General features: G+C 40.7%; 2 protein-coding genes and 1 pseudogene across 3 annotated transcripts in view; 1 reads left to right on the forward strand and 2 right to left on the reverse strand.

Annotated features, from left to right (window-relative positions):
- The window catches only part of Ccdc127 (coiled-coil domain containing 127), a 7160-nt gene extending 3211 nt beyond the window's left edge, over nucleotides 1–3949 (forward strand). For both annotated transcript variants that reach the window (XM_031360168.1, XM_031360169.1), the window contains exon 3: nucleotides 2716–3949. In XM_031360168.1, coding sequence (XP_031216028.1) covers nucleotides 2716–3377 — 662 coding nt within the window. In that variant the 3' untranslated portion in view covers nucleotides 3378–3949. The remainder of the gene's footprint in view (nucleotides 1–2715) is intronic.
- A 1733-nt stretch (nucleotides 3950–5682) lies between these two features.
- On the reverse strand, nucleotides 5683–9933 carry Lrrc14b (leucine rich repeat containing 14B). Its single transcript, XM_031360167.1, has 2 exons — nucleotides 9002–9933; nucleotides 5683–7301 (listed from the first exon to the last, which is right to left on the reverse strand). The coding sequence occupies exons 1-2, from the start codon at nucleotides 9889–9891 to the stop codon at nucleotides 6656–6658; spliced, it is 1536 nt and encodes a 511-aa protein (XP_031216027.1). The 5' UTR covers nucleotides 9892–9933; the 3' UTR covers nucleotides 5683–6655.
- A 4194-nt stretch (nucleotides 9934–14127) lies between these two features.
- Nucleotides 14128–17611, reverse strand: part of LOC116083892 — a 148845-nt pseudogene continuing 145361 nt past the window's right edge.

Consider the following 17611-nt stretch of genomic DNA (forward strand, 5'->3'; position numbering starts at 1 on the left):
CTCTCTCTCTATCTCTCTCTATTCCTCTCTCTTCCCCCCCCGTCTCCCTCTCTCTCTCAGAGCTATACCTTGAAGAAAATGAAAAAGATACTAATTATATGAAAGGAAGAGTATGGCTATTATGATTATACAATCTATATACATTCTAGTCAAGAAAATATTTTTCAGCTTTATGTGCTGCACAGCATCACATCCTATGTGATTTCAAGAAGTCACAGTGTAGTGTGGGAGGCATAACTCAAGTGAAGTATACCTCCACCTGTGATGGGGATATATCACTGATGTAGAACTTACATTTCTTCATGTCTTGTGGTCCTGGTTGTTATCTGAGAATATGAGAACTGATAATTCAGTAAATCAAAAGCAAATACTGTCCCATATGTATAGTGATCATTCCTGTACAGTAGCTTTTTATGTGCCTGAATTTCTCAGTTCAGAAGTTTGCCATAGAGTAAGTGGGGAGATCTGAGCATTTCCTGCAACCAGTCCAGGACCATTCCAGAGGGTGCCGTCTAAAGGCTCCTGCCTGTCTTCCTCTCTCAGTGCACTGTCTAGCATAAAAAGGCGTCTACTGCTGTGGTTCTTTGAGTAGCTTGGAAGCCTTAAAAATCACATAACTATTATAAGCGGATTCTCATTCATCAGTGGCATTAGTCACTTTGCGTGATTGAGTTAGCTTAGAGACGATGAGAGGCCCTGTCATTTTCCATGAATTTTTCAGACTTGCATGTAGCTTTAATACCAACTCACAACTCCCAAATTCATGCTTTTCCTTTATGTATGTTCAAGTTGATAACTTTTGTACTAAGAAGGATTGAAGAATGTTTTATGTTTCTGTATTGACTATCTTGGTTAAATAATGTATTCAGGGATAACTGTTGGGTTTTTGTTACTTCAAATCAGGGTCTCACTCTACTGGCCTCAAACTCACAATCCTCATGCCTCAGCTTCTCAATTGTCGACACTATAGGTATATGCCAGGACAGCCTAAACCAGAGGTAAATTTTTAACTTTGCATTATTATAAGGATTCTCTACAAGTAAGTTACTACATGTTTGAGAAGGTGTATTACAACATGCAAGTATCAACTAGCCTTCATCATGATCTTGAAGTGACAGCAGATGAATTCCTTACTTGACTAACACCCACTGATGGATGAGAATCTCCTTTTATTCTGATGATTTAAATTTCACAACCAATCCCCTACCCCTACTTCTTCCTCTTTTCCCATCCTTCCTTCCCTCTTTCATTCTTTCTTCCTTCCTTCCTCTTTTCTTCCTTTCTTTTGTGGTTCTGATGATCAAGCCAGGGACTTTGTATATGCTAGACAAGAACTCTATCACTGAGCTACATCTAGCCCCAAATCTTCTAACTTTTAATATAATTCAGAAACTGATAAAGTTGTGTTTACTTTGAAAACTGTCTGGTATTTTGACAGGCTTATATCTCCTTGTCTCTGCTGTGCCTTCTCATTCCCTATCTCTCTGTTCATTTTCCCTTTCCTCTCTCATCCCCCTCTCTCTCCCTTACCTTCTCTTCTCTTACGTAGTAAAGAAACTGTCTTAGATCTAAAAAGTGAAGTGTCTGGTATACCAAGCTTAATCACTTAGTACAACTCAGTTTAGTCAAAAGAGACAATTTTTTTTTGTTTTTTGTTTTTGGGTTTTTTTTTTTTTGGTTCTGTTTTGCTTTGTTTGGTTGTTTTTTTGAGACAGAGTTTCTCCGTGTAGCCCTGTCTGTCCTGGGACTCACTCTGTAGACCAGGCTGGCCTCGAACTCAGAAATCCACCTGCCTCTGCCTCCCAGGTGCTAGGATTAAAGGCATGCGCCGCCACCACCCGGCCAAAAGAGACAATTTTAAGACTACTGTAGACCACATACAATTGTGAAAAGTGACACAGAGAGATAATATTGTTTACTCAGTTTTCCTAGTGGTTACTTCATGCAGACTCACCGTGGGACTCAGGGTCTTGTGTTTGTCAAGATATCATGACATTTTGAAGGGACACCTGTTACTTCATAGCCACACTTTCCTCTGAAACCTGATAACCACTTATCTGGGAACCTATTGGTTCAGAATGTTATTTAACTGTAGGTTTCAAGTTATGTGGCTGTCTGAAAGTCTTCCTCAGATAACACTAAATCTGCTTTGGTATGACTTTTTTGTTTTTGTTTTTGTTTTTGCTCTGACACCTGTACAGCTTGGATGTCCAGGCTAGGGCTTGGAATCTTCCTCTCGCTCAGCCTACCAAGTACTGAGATTACAAGCACTTGCTACTAAGTCCAACCTAAGGTTGAACTTCTTCACCTAGCAGCAAACCCACCAGGCTTAAGCTATATACAGATCATAAGTGGGCTTCCAACAATATTTGAAGCCCATCCATATTAATTTTTTAAACATTGGCAATAAGTCATGGAGCACTGAGGCAGAGCACATAAGTAAAGGAAACAGTGGTAAGTTTTTCCAGCCATGAATATTAGACCCTAAAGAAGAACATCGTATGTGCTGCTTTAAGTGCCCAGCACTGGTCTGATTTTAGGATAAGAACTTTGCCAATTTTATTATCTACAAAGTGTTTAATGTCTTGGCACCTTTGAATTTTTAGGCTTTTACTGAAATACTGTCATTACTGTGTTACATATTTCCTTTAAGTAGTCATAGGATTTTAGTTATGTCTCTTCATGTGTCTTCCTCATCTTTTTTATTTATGTCAGGCTGGATTTGGTCTAGGGAATCCCAAAAAGAAATAGAAAAAGCAAGGAAAGCATATCATCAGAGAACAGCTGCTTTCCAACAGGATCTTGAAGCTAAGTACCATGCTGTGATCTCAGAACATCGGCGCGCTGTCGCTCAGCTGTCTTTGGAACTGGAAAAAGAGCAAAACAGAACAACTAGTTTTCGAGAGGCTCTTATCTCCCAGGGGCGTAAGTTGGCAGAAGAAAAGAAGCTTCTAGAACAGGAACGGGCTCAGATAAAGCAAGAAAAAAGCCGGCTTCAGCCTCTGAGAAGTGTCTATTTGAGCTGCCTGCAAGAAGAGGATGACTGGCAGAGGAAAGCCCAGCTTGTGCTGAAAGAGGTGGGAGAAGCTCTCGAGGAACGCCAAAATATCTACTGCAGCCTGATTCTTCCCCGTAGTGCACGGCTAGAGCTGGAGAAGAACTTACTGGTGCGCACATCTGTTGATCCAGTGGCTGCTGACCTAGAAATGGCAGCTGGCTTATCTGACATATTTAAGCATGATAAGCATTGTGGAGATGTCTGGAATACCAACAAACGTCAAAATGGGAAGCTCATGTGGATGTATCTTAAATATTGGGAACTACTTGTTGAACTTAAAAAATTTAAGAAAGTAGAGAAGGTCATATTAGAAAAATAAGAATGAAATGAAACTCAAAGCCAGAGGGGGTCATTCACCATGGCAGTCTGCATTCTGGAGTCTCTAATATTTACTCTGTTCCTTTGCCACCAGAAGTGACCCAGAAAGCTATCCTTTGTGAGCACCCTTTGAGCAGTGCAGTAGAGCCTTAGCAGATAATGTTTTTCTATGATGCTGTGCAGCTATTAGAAATACTTTTTTTGAGACATTTTTGAGCTGCTAATATTTAGCAAAACAAGTACAACTATATATTTTAGTTCTAGGGGAAAAAATACTATATATATTCTTACTCAAGAAATGTTCTGTCAGTTTTTACCTCTCTAATAATTGTTCTCCCTTTCCTGATTTCATGTAGGAGTTGTTGAGTAATATGGTAGTTATATTACCAAGATTTATCTCATTTGGAACATCTCCCCACCAAAAAACAAAAACAAAAAAAATCCCCACCAAAGATTTCTTATGCCCAGCTGGTACCCCAGTGAATATTTAGAATTGAGCTGGTCCTGTATTCAGTAAGCATGTTGTTTATTAGCAATGATATGCAGTTAATAATATTTGTTATTTAAAGGTAATAGTGTTGCTTTTAGTGTGACTCTTTACTATTCTTTTGAGACAATCTTCTGCATAGCTCAGGTGGGCCTCATGTGCAGCCTTCCTGCCTCAGGCTCCCACGTGCTGTGATTACAAGTGTGTATTACACTCTTGGGTTGATAATTTTGCATGTCTTGATAAGTACTTATAACTCATTTACATACAGCTTATATGAATTGACCATTTGTACATAACTTATATAATCCTTACTCTGGTTTTATGAGCTAAGTACTACTATTTTGTAAATGGTAATCTCTCAAGATACCCAGGTTCTATGATTTGCCATAGTTTTTAAGACTCTACCTATGGTTGCCCCTCAGGACTAAGATTTGTGATAGCAAGAAAGATAAAATCAGCAGAGAACAGGCATGTAGAAGAGTCTAGAGGGAGCCAGATAGAGCCACCAAGGGTTACACTGTGGAATCACAGCATTTAGTTTAGGGATATGACTAGAAACATGACAAGTTCCCAGGAAAGCTCACTGGAGACTGTCAAGATTTTGATAGCGTGAGGGCTGTTCATGTGACCCTTGGCACCAGTTCCATTCCCACAGGAAGGCAAGTGGTAGAGGTCACTCACAGTCTGTAAGCAGTTTAGGTATGGTGAACCACCCTTGCTAGTTACCAGCACTGGGAACTCCCAGCATCTAGATACTTATTATGGACTAGCCTTGTGTAAGGATGCACTATGAAGTCTGTTAAGTGAACTTTTCCACATAGCCTTATTTTACAGAGGATGGGATCCAGAGCCTTGATGTGGAGAAAGCAATCTGTCTAGGTCATAGGTAGTATTTTGTGGGAGTGGATCTGGGTTGGGTGTTTGATTTACAGATGTAGGAGCCTGTGTGTGGTTATTTGTCAGTGGCCATGCAGGAAGTGAACAAAGTGGTTACCTTGTGTTCAGATCCTATATTCCACCCTGTGCATATCTTTCTGTGTAGAGAGATGGCAAACTTGAAAATACTTACCCAGAAAACAGTTCAGTTATAGAATGGTTGAGGAGTACTTGGCTCATGCTTCACATTCCACAGGAAGTTCTCAGAACCATCTTGACATAGTTGACAGCAGGCTCTCCGAAGCAAAGCCAGGTAATTACAGCTCTTGTCAATAGATATTTACCATGCTTTTCTGCTGTATTACCAGTATTTTGAGAAGTTATTTTTTTTCTAGTGTATCTAAGAAACAGTTTTTTTAGCTCATGTTTCCTAGTTCATTAGATCCTTGAAGGGTATAGGTTCTAATTTCTGTTACTCCACTGATTTGCCCATATGATCTCGGACAGACCACTTCATGGCTTTCTCTAAGGTTTATCTTTTAAAATGAGACACTTTCCGTGGGAATCACATCAACTGTTTGAGTCTGTGGCATGGCTGCCTTCCATCCTAAGTCTTCTTCCTGTCTTTTTAAACTGAAGATAGCATATTTTATTGCTGTTCAGGGTCAAGTGGAAGTACCTGGTATGGAGACACACCTTGGGAGTAGAGATGGTATGGGAGGATCTGGGATGGTGTACCTGTGAGAGGAGGTATCACAGGAGGTCTTGAAATGGGAGGTACCTGAGAGGAGTCACATGGAGAAGAACTACAAATGGAAGTCAAGTGCCTTGATTGGTACACAGGTGGTTATAGAGCTAAGTTTTTTACTTCAGTCACAAAAGAATTATTTTCATACCCTTAAGTTTTAAAATTTAGATAATTAAATAAACTGTACATAAGTTAAGCCACACTCTTATTTTATTAGCATTTAATTACAGTAGTACTTTGGCAAAGCAAATAATGGAAATGAAGTCTAAACAAGTCTTTCTTGTGTGATGATTTTTTTCTCAAAGGAGTTGCAAAGGGCCAGGCCTCAGCCATTCTGAGGGGCAGTGATTGCATGCATTATAGATATGTTAGCATCTACAAAGTTCATTCTTGAAAACTGAGTCACAACAAATTTCAAAAAATCATCTCAGTGTCTTCAGTAAGTTTACAACTTTGTAATGGGCTACATTCATAGCTATCCTCTGTCACATGTGGCTGCATATAATGTTCAGGTTGGACATTCCTGTCTTAGGGTCTGAACTCTGAGCAGAAAACAGGATCAGAGTATGCCAAGAAACATTGGGCATATTTCGGCGACTAGATGTCCTCAGTCACCAAAAGACAGTAAAAATCTGCTTCAGTTGGAAACAAAGCCAAAACAGCCATAGATCGAAAATTGATCATTGCCCCCATCCCCCACATTTCTGTGTAGGCAGATGTCATCTGATAAAATGAATAGCAGATAGAACATAACTAAACTGCTAGCACGGGGTCTGCTTCACTATTATTTTCAGTGTCTATTTTTTATGGGCTGCTGCTTCTATACGTTTTCTGTGATGAATTTTCTCATTTCTCCCCCTCACAGCATCAGAGCTAGGTGGTTGACCCTGCTCCCACTACGCTGGTAATCACATTCTCCACCTCCTATCTTGGTTTGAGGTGACTTCCTCTCTGCTTTAGGATCTGCTGTGCTCTAACACACAGGAGCAACTCATGGCTTCCTCTTAGAGCATGTAATAAGTATGCCTGCAGTTTTCTCTAAGGAAATCTTGTGGCAGTGTTGCTGCTGGTGACATATGGTTGAGCAGGCTTCAACCCGCTTCTGGTCCAGGAGTGACCTGAGGGCCCTGGAGATGCACAGCCTCTTACAGTATGATTCCAGGACCTACTCCATTTGTTCAAGTGCTCTGGAAAAGTTTTCCAAAGCAGTTTTGAAAGCTTGCAGCAAGAAAGTACCAAGTTCATTGCTGGTTTCGTGAATGTCTGGATCAAAACTTCCAAAAAGTGGGGTGGAGGCCTGGATATCCTCCCGGTTAGCTCGAAGCAGTACTGCTTGCAGATCCTCTGCAATCGTGTCATATTTTTGTTGGTCGAATTTGGACACTGACAGCTCATCCTGGGGGTAGATAGCACCCTCAGGGTAGCAGTCCTTTGGCACTGGGAACTCAATGTGGCGCAGCCTAGGGAGTTCGCAGAGTGCAGTAAAAAGGCGCCGGAGAGCACTGCCCGACAATGGGTTCCCAAGGAACTTGAACTGCTGGAGCTGGCTGCAAGGGCTGAGGCCCAGGATCATCATATTAACATGGCTATCTGTGATGTTGCACTCCTCTAGGGTGAGCACTCTCAGTGTTTGGGCAGCCTGGCTCAGCAGCCTGAAGAAGGTAGAAGGGTACAAATGTACCAAGTTGTGTCCACTGAGGTCCAGCACCTCCAAGTGGGCAGTGTGGTTACAGTCTGCTAAGAAGGACATGTCGTCATGATTAAGGGCACAGTTGGCTAGGTCCAACACTCTGAGTGGGGTCTTCAAGGGGCTGTGAGGTAGGCAAAAACATCACAAACGTTATGAGGGTCTCGGGTGAGCCGGAGTTTTGGTGGAGGTGAACAATCTAACCACTTTTCTACCTTAGAGATCACTGACTGCAGCCTGCCAGAAACTCCAGCTGACTTCATTTCACATTGACATATGAGTTAAGAATGATATTTTAAAAGCAAATTTCAAAGAATCAAAATAGCTTATGAAATGGGATAGTCACGTTTCTTCTAGAAGTCTGCAGCTGCTTGGCCTGTTGAACAGACAGTAATTGAACCTAAAATTATGGTTCAATTTTGACTACCAAAACCACCTTTCAATTCAAATTAGGTAGGGAAGTTATGCACATGATCTCAGAACCATCAGAATATTGACTGTGAGAACAGTAAAAGATAGAATTAGCTTGAGAGAGTACTGCACTCTGATGACAATAGGACCAATATAGTATTCAGGGCTGGGAAGGAAGTCCAGCAGCCTGAATATGGGCTCCGTAATCCTGAATTCACTATTCATCCAGTATCACCTAGGGGGAGGTACATCTGGAATAACTCACCCACCCAGGGTTCATGAGATTACATTTTCTGGCACCCTGGACCTTTCTGGGAACACCCCCTTCACTGCCCTTGTTAAACAAGGCAGTATGTGGTGGGGACATGTTCTGTCCCTGCTATCCTGTTCTTGCTGCCTCTCCATTGCTTACCCATACGTGATTACCTATTACTGGGACAGTACTCTCCACATGAAATCCCCTGGCAGCTACCCTCCTGCCCTCTATCACAGTACAGTTGCTGAGGAGGAGATAGCAGTACCAGGATTTCAGGTGAGACAATCCACCTAACAGCTGACCACGTTCTCACTATGCTAAGTTACCTTCCCATCCCTATCCTGGGAAAATGTTTTAAGACACTAAATATTGGGTAATTCCGTTATACAGCACTAGTCGGTAGAAGGTCTGGTTGTGACTTCTGTGTTGTTTGCTTTCTAGTTAACTCCCTCTTCCCTCTTATGTCTTCTTCCTTCTACCCCCACCCTCCCTCTCTGATGCTGAGAACTAAAACTAGGGTCCTGCTTGTTGGTATCTGCTTGGCAGATTGCCTCCGAACCCAGTGATGTCACCCGTAGGCGATAGGGATGTGCACATCTGTTGCCATAGCAATCATATACATTCCCAAAGTCCACTTCCCACCCTTACCTGTGAGCCTAAATAAAAGGTAGACCCTTCCTGACCTTTGCCCCTTCTTTCTCTCTTTTCTCCCTTTGTCTCCGTCCACCCCACCCCACCCCACTTCCAATAAACCTCTGCCACGTGGAACTGCATTGGCCTGGTGTGGTCTGTCTGGATGCAAGCTGCCATTCCAACCCAACACTACTAGTGCTTTAGCACTCAAGTACCCTATACTCTCAGCCCTTGTTTTTGTTTGTTGAAATAAGGCCCCTCTTTGTAGCTGACCTCAAAAGCTACTAGCTATGCCTTCTGAGCACTGGGATTATGGGCAAGCCCCATGCCCGAGTTTTGTTAATTGAAAGGCATCTTCCAAACTGATTCAGTGTTCTGATTCATTCCTAATGGCTCTTAACTCTTGCTGGTCTGACCAACACATTCCCAGAAAACATTGTGTAAACAGATCCTATCCCTATCCCTACTCTTCAGTGATTCCAGCATGCTTTACCAGACCCAGTACCCAATTATCTGAGACTTACCTAAGCAACGTTTGGATCTTCCCAGTCAGTGTAGAGAAAGCTACACTTAGCTCAGTGAGCTGGTTCATCTGACTGAGTTCCCAGGCAATAGAGGTAAGAAGGAGATCCTCGCCCTCTGGATTTGGGGCACAGGTTGGGGGAGCATCGAAGGCCTTGGTGGGCAAGGTGAGTGAGGTCAGCTGAGGGAAGCCCACCTGGGCCAGCAGCTGCTGCACGTGGCCAGCATGCAACCGTACATTGTGTACTACCTCCAACTTTCTAAGGTTGCCTGGCCCAGCCAGGCCAAGCACTTGTAGGAGCTGCCCAGGGCTCAGGCTGTCTGCCCGGAGTGAAGGGCAACAGACGTGCAGAGGGGCTGGGCCTGATGATGGCTTCAGGGCCTGCACCACCATGTCAAAGTTGCCTTCTGTGACAAAGAGGTCAGCAAAGACTTCAATGGGGTGCCCAGCTGTACAGGGCTGTCCTTGGAGCTGGCAGCAGGTCCTGGCCAGCACCTTGGTACGGCCCCACCTTCCTAGTGCCCTCCCACAAGGACACTGCTGCACCTGTACGTCCTGGATGCCGGTGAAATCAGCTACCCGAAGGCGGTTGCTCCCACTTTTCAGCACATGGTCAGCTATGCCCTGCATACAGGCCTCCAGGCAGGCCTTGCAGGTACGATCACGCAGGTCTTCAGGGTGGTCAGTGTTTGGCCTCAGTAGCACAGCCAGCCGGAACTCCTCTAGCGGCCAGTGACTCAGCAGAGCACGGGTTACATCTGCCTGCTCCAGCAGGTAACTGGCCTTGAACAGAAGTGGGTAGAGGTTGTAGGCTATATTGTTCAGGTTCTCCTGGACCAGCTGGGGGTGAGACACTAAAGCTTCAGCAGAAATGAAACGAAGCGACCTCATCGTGCCTCTGGTCAGAACGGCTGTCCCTGCTGTTCTTCCCGAAGTGTGTGGGTTTTGTGACTATTTTTAGCTGCTGCTGCTTCTGGGCTCAGGACAGAAAGTGGTAAACTGGCCCTTGTGGTCATCTGACTGCTATTTTGGTCCTTAGGTACCAATTTGGCTGTAACTGGAGGCATCTGTCTGTCTTATGGCACCCTGCTGATGAAAGCAGAGCTGCTTGGTTTTGTTGTCCGAAGTGGGACCACTAAGAGGCTAAGCTCTAGATATTTGCACAAGTAGCCTAAGGCTTACAATACAAATGGATATTCTGCCCAGCTGGGGCCTATCCCAGTCAAAAGACCCGATGGAAGCAAAATCCTAAGCTGCATGTGGATGGATGAAACAGTGGTCTTTGGGTAAAACCCTTCTTTTTCCTCAACCTAAGAGTCAGGAATTCGAGGGCCAGGATTGTGGGGTAGGTATCTCAGACAACTCTTTTCTTATTTTAAGAATACTGGCCATGAAGCTGCACCATCTCTTATCCCCAAGATCCTTCTTTGCAGAAGAGGGAGAAACAATTTCACTGAAAAGGCTGGAGAGATGGCTCAGCGGTTAAGAGCACTGAATGCTCTTCCAGAGGTCCTGAGTTCAATTCCCAGCAACCACATAGTGACTCAATGACCATCTGTAATGGGATCCAATGCCCTCTTCTGGTGTGTCTGAAGAGAGTGACAGTGTACTTGCATACATAAAATAAATAAATCTAAAAATAAATGTGATATGTATTTCCAGTGACACTCAGTTAGAGAAAACTAATTTAAAAAGGGGTGGGGAGAGATGGACTAGCAAAGGTGATGCTGCAAATAAATAGGCTTACAGCCTATGGGCTGTGGGTTCACAGCCTATAGGTTCAATACCTACCTATGCTAAGGTATTGAATGGTTAGATCCTGCCCTTTCATCATCCCTATCACCTGGACTAGGCAGCTCATAGGTCCCCATGGTGCCAGCTTTATAGAAGAGTCATAATGGAGAAAGAGCGAGAGGGAGAGGTAGGAGGTGGACAGTAGCCATTCCAGGTAAGTGTCCTGTCCTCAGGTGTACCCCAGTTTTCCTGTATGACCTTCTTTGACTTCCTCCTGATACAGAGCCTTATCTCTCCCAGAGACTCTGCCATGGACAGATATGGGAATATGCTGCCACAGGGCAAGCACTGCTAGGTGTGTAGGATCTATATGAAAGGTAATCCATGACAGGACTTTGCCCTAATGTCACTCCTTGCCGCCTCCCCAATCGTGGCCTCTGAAGTATTACCATGTCTGCTAAATAATACTAGTGATACCAAAGTTTATACCTAAACTTTGAAGTACATGTGACTAGGTTATTACTGATCTATGTCTAAATTCACTACTGTATGATCACTTTGAAATGTGTTTGGAAATATTAGTATATATAGTGAATTATATAATTTTTACATGTTCCATGAGTACCTTGAATTTCCTGCCATGCTTATGGAATTTCACAAGTGAAATGGATACTTAAACTATTACACTCATTGGTGTATGTACATGTGTATGTGTGTGTACACAAGCACAGGCATATGTGTGCCACAGTATGCATATGGAGGTCAGAGGACAGCTTGCATGACGTAATTCTGTCCTTTTATAATGTGAGTTCTGGGGATCTAACTCTGGTTGTCAGGCAGCAAACAAATGTGCCTACAAAACCACCTTGTTGGCCCTGAACTGGATAATTTGACATCACATATCTGCTTATGCAATAAAGCTTGCTTTTGTATTGATTCTCATTATGATTGCTTCTCAAATAAAGTTGTATTGCAAAGCTCATGATCTTTTTTTGTCTGTAACTTCTGATGATGTCATATTTCTGATTGCAAGTGAAACCTAGTCTCCAGCATTCAACTTGAAGAGAAATATCGCTCTTTCTCTCACTCTCTATTTTGATACAGAATTTCATGTAGCTCAGGGTAGTCTAGAACTTGCCATATAAATATGAACCCCTGATCCTCCTGACTCTGCCTTCCAAGTGCTGGTATTATAGGGATGTACCCCATACCAATCTAAGAAAACTCTTTTGAGCTTAATTCCTAAGCCACCTTGCCATTTCTCTTTACAATAATATTTAAAGAACAATTAGCATTTCTTCCCAATTCAAGTAAGTTTTGACTTACAAAACTCTCTCTCTGGTTGCTGCTGCATCAATATAAGCAATGTTTCCCTGTTAAAATATGAATTCAATCATCTGACTTCCCATACATAAAACCCCTGAATGTTTCTATTTTTATCTTACTTGGCATGAAAGAAAGTTGAGCCAAGAGAATTTGTGAAAATTTTGTGATTATTTCTTTTCTTTAAAAAATTATGAGATTCTTGTACATTCATATGTGTTTTGATCCAGTCCTCATTCCCTCTGCCCCAATTCCTCTTCTACTCCGACCCTATCTCTACTATTTCCTCCCAATTTAATATGTTCCAGCATTGCCAATGTGTGTATAGGTGTAAGATTATCTACTGAAGTATGAGTAGCTGAAGTGGAGGTTTCTGTTTGGGTCATGTGATGCAGACTCATGTGGTGTTTTGCTGAGGAAAGATCCATGAGAGGACGTGTGATGTTTGGAAGGAGTAAATAGGACTCAGCTAATAGTAACAGAGTGCTTGCATAGCTAGGCTTGTAACATTTCATTGATCTCACTTCTTCGCTGATCTTCATTTTGTTGAGAGAAGCATAGCAGAGAACATCTCTAGGTGTCCCTCTGGTTTTGGTTGCTCCTGCTGACTCGTGCCAATTGGGAGATTGGGAGGAGGCCTGGCTGTTTCTATTGGACTGTACCACTGCTGCTGATTCATGTTTGGTAACCTGACGTTACTGAACTGGGCAGCTGGTATCCTGACACGCCCCCAAAGGCAAACAGGAGAAGACTGTTGTCTTCCAGACAGTGAGAAGAGGGTCTCAAAGCCCACCCCCACAGTGACACACTTCCTCCAAGAATGCCAATGACTTGTAAAACTTTGTTAAAGGTTTCTATAAAGGATCCTTCATACCTTCCCTATGTGATGATTTCTGTGCAGTCTGGGCAAGGGCTTGTGAGTGTTAATCTATACGGATGGTTTTTTACTTCTACAGTTGGTTAGAAAAAGTGATTTTTATTTTAAAAACTTCCAAGTTTTGTTTTTTGTTTTTTGTTTTTTGTTTTTTTCCTTTTTGAGAGAAAGAAAGAACATAAAATCGTGTAAGGAGGGAAGGGACTATATCAGAGGTATTCGGGGAAGAGAAAGAATAGGAAAGGAAGGAACAAAAAATTTCTAAGTAATTAAAAAATTTTGAAAAAATATTGTGTCATATAGAACAGTAACTTCCAAATTATTTGAAGAATATTAATACTGGTCAAAGAATGGCTAGTCATTTCACTAATCGCCAGCAATATAGAATTAAAATCTGCTGTCTGTATCCTTGAGTAAAGTGGAATACTTTTATTTGTGATAGAATTGTATGTCATCCAATATACAACAATGATAATACATTAAGAAACACTCTATTTATTAAAACAACTACACTTCAAAATCTAACATATGGCCTCTGGAAGAAAATAACTCTCCAAACCAGTTTTGTTCTTTTGATATAATAATTTGAGGTCTGTTCTTCATTTAGTTTGAAAAGTGAGACCATATAGTAAATTCAACTTTATAATACATTGATATTCTTACAGAGATAAGTTATCTGCAAGATTTTGAAGTCTGTGATACTTCTTTACATGATATCAATTAATGATGCCCTGTAAATTATAACCAAGTCCTTAAGTTTTTGTGACATTCTATATATTCACTGGATTTGTCTGATAATAATTTCCTTATATTCAGTAAGATCTGAGGTATGAAGAAAGACTTGCTTATTTTTTTATTTACATAAAAAACTACATATTTTTGTAGTTTAAGTATTTTGCTTTTCTGAGGAATGAATATTAGACTAAATCCCTCCTAGTCATTACGTGTATAAAGTTTCTATTTAATATGAATTCACTGATGGTTAATGAAGACCAAGCTTCAGTTAAAGGCTGTGCACCGTTATTTCTACTTGCAAGGTTTCTGACCAATACAAAATCCCTGGTCATTGATTATGGCATAAATAAAGGATTTGACACATATTTTAATTTGTAGGGTTTCTCTTATATATAAAATTTTGACGTTGCAGAAGCATAAAACAACTGTTAAACACATTGCCTGCATTTATAGGGTTACTCTTAGCACATATAGATTCTATGGTATTGAAGAAGGGCTTCACTATTATTAAAGGCTTTGCCAGAATCTTCACAGTTGTAGAGTTTTTCTCTAGTATGAATCCTTTGGTGTTGTTTAAGGCTTGAAGAATGGTTAAAGCCCTGTCCACATTTTTCACACTTGTAGGGTTTCTCTCCAGTATGGATTCTTTGGTATTGACTAAGAGCTGAGCAATTATTAAATGCTTTGCTACGTTCTTCACATTTATAGGGTTTCTCTCCAGTATGAATTCTGTGATGATAATTAAGGTGTGAAGAAGAGTTAAAGACCTTGCCACATTCTTTGCACTCGTAAGATTTCTTTCCAGTGTGAATTCTTCGGTGATGAGTAAGGCTTGAACTATAAGGCTTACCACATTCTCTGCATTTGTAGGGTTTTTCTCTAGTAGGAATTCTTTGATGTTGAATTAGAGCTGAACAGTTACTAAAAGCTTTGCCACATTCTTTACATTTATAGGGATTTTTTCCAGAATGAATTCTCTGGTGTCGAGTAAGATAAGAGACCATGCATGATAAAGGCTTTGCCACATTCTCTACATTTGTGGGGTTTATCTCCAGTATGAAGTATCTGATGATAATTAAGGTATGAAGAACAGTTATAGGCTGTGCCACATTCTTTGCATTTGTAAAGTTCCCCGCCCCCCTGTGTGAATACTCTGGTGCCTATACAGGGGAGAAGAACAGTTAAAGGACCAGCCACATTCTTCACATTTGTAGGGTTTCTCTCCAGTGTGAATTCTTTGATGCTGGGTAAGACTTGAAGACCAGTTAAAAGCTTTGCCACATTCTGTGCATTTATACGGTTTCTCACTAGTGTGAATTCTCTGATGCTTATACAGGTGAGAAGAACATTAAAAGCCTGACCACATTGTTCACATTTGTAGGGTTTCTCTCCAGTGTGAATTCTTTGATGTGGGCAAGGCTTGAAGAACAACTAAAAGCTTTGCCACATTGTTCACATTTGTAGGGTTTTTCACTCTCTGGTGTTGAATAAAGAGTGAATTCCGAACAAAGGTCTTGTAACATTCTTCACATTTATAGGGTTTTGTTCCTGGTGAATAAATGGTGAGGTATTAATAAAAATGATAATCTTAAACCAGGCAATGGTGGCACACGCCTTTAATCCCAGCACTTGGGAGGCAGAGGCAGGTGGATTTCTGAGTTCGAGGCCAGCCTGGTCTACAAAGTGAGTTCTAGGACAGCCAGAACTATACAGAGAAACCCTGTCTCAAAAAAAAAAAAAAAAAAAAAAAAAAAAAAAAAAAAAAAAAAAAAAAAAAAAAAAAAAGAAAGAAAAAAGAAAAAGAAAAAAAAAGATAATCTTTACATTTGTAATACTTATCATTAACATAGATATTTTTATTCCATTACATTCATTGCAGTCAAAGAAAATGCAAATTCAAAAAGTTCCTAACCCAAAACATCCAGCAAATCCAGTAAACAATGAGAAGATGAAACCTAAAAATAATAGGTATAGAAGAGAGTGAAGATTTCCAACTTAAAGGGCCAGTAAATATCTTCAACAAAATTATAGAATAAAACTTCCCTAACCTAAAGAAAGAGATGCCCATGAATAGACAAGAAATCTATAGAACTTCAAATAGACTGGACCAGAAAAAAAATTCCTTCCATCACATAATAATCAAAACACCAAATGCACTAAACAAAGAATTTTAAAAGCAGTAAGGGAAAAGGGTCAAGTAACATATAAAGGCAGGCCTATCAGAATTACAACAGACTTCTCACCAGAGACTATAAAAGCTAGGTCCTGGGCAGATGTCATACAGACTTCTCACCAGAGACTATAAAAGCTAGATCCTGGGCAGATGTCATACAGACCCTACAAGAACACAAATGCCAGCCCAGGCTACTATACCCAGCAAAACTCTCAATTACCATAGATGTTTAGAGTTTAATGAAAATGAAGCCACAACACATACCCAATCTTATGGGACACAATGAAAACAGTCCTAAGAGGAAAACTCATAGCTCTGGGTGTCTCCAAAAAGAAACTGGAGAGAGCATACACTAGCATCGTGACAGCACACCTGAAAGCTCTAGAACAAAAGGAAGCAAATTCACCCAAGAGGAGTAGATGGCAGAAAATAATCAAACTCGGGGCTGAAATCAACAAGTGGAAATAAAAAGAACTATACAAGGAATTAACCAAACCAAGAGCTGGTTCTTTGAGAAAATCAACAAAAGAGATAAACCCTTAGCAGACTAACTAGAGGGCACAGAGACAGTATCCTAATTAACAAAATCAGAAATGAAAAGGGAAAGATAACAGAAACTGAGGAAATCCCAAAAAAAAAATATGAGATTCTACTACAAATGCCTATACTAAATAAAACTGGAAAACATGGATGAAATGGACAATTGTCTAGACAGATACTAGGTGCTAAAGTTAAATCAAGATCGGGTAAAATATCTAAACAGTCCCATATCCCCTAAGAAAATAGAAACAGTCATTAACAGTCTCTCAACCAAAAAATGCCCAGAACCAGAGTTTTATTAGACCTTCAAAGAAGACCTAATACCAATACTCCTCAAACTATTCCACAAAGCAAAAACAGAAGATACTTTACCCAATTTGTTCTATGAAGCCACAATTACTCTGATACATAAACCACACAAGGACACAACAAAGAAAGAGAACTTCAAACCAATTTCCCTTATGAATATCGATGCAAAAATACTGAATAAAATTCTTGCAAACCGAATCCAGAACACATCAAAACAATCATCCATCATGATCAAGTAGGCTTCATCCCAGGGATGCAGGGATGGTTTAATATATGGAAATCCATCAATGTAATTCACTACATAAACAAACTCAAAGAAAAAAACCATATAATCATTTCATTAGATGCTGAGAAAGCATTTGAAAAAATCCAACACCCCTTCATGATAAAAGTCTTGGAATGATCAGAAATTCAAGACCTATAACTAAACATAGTAAAACCAGTATACAGCAAACCAGTAGCCAACATCAAACTAAATGGAGAGAAACTTGAAGCAATCCCACCAAAATCAGGGACTAGACAAGGCTGTCCACTCTCTCCCTATCTGTTCAAATACAGTACTCAACATCCTAGCCAAAGCAATTAGACAACAAACAGGGATACAGATTTGAAAGGAAGAAATCAAAACATCACTATTTGCAGATAATATGATAGTATACTTAAGTGACCACAAAAATTCCACCAGAGATATTCTAAACCTGGTGAAAAAAATTTCAGCAAAGGAGCTGGATATAAAATTAACTCAAGTAAATCAGTGGCCTTCCTCTATACAAAGTATAAACAGGCTGATAACGAAATTAAGAAAACAACAACCTTCATAATAGTCACAAGTAATATAAAATACCTTACTAACTGTGACTCTAACTAAGTAAGAGAAAGATCTGTATGACAAGAACTTCAAGTCTCTGAAGAAGGAAATTGAA

The sequence above is a fragment of the Mastomys coucha genome, unplaced genomic scaffold (assembly GCF_008632895.1).
Source record: "Mastomys coucha isolate ucsf_1 unplaced genomic scaffold, UCSF_Mcou_1 pScaffold8, whole genome shotgun sequence".
Taxonomy (NCBI): Eukaryota; Metazoa; Chordata; class Mammalia; order Rodentia; family Muridae; genus Mastomys; species Mastomys coucha.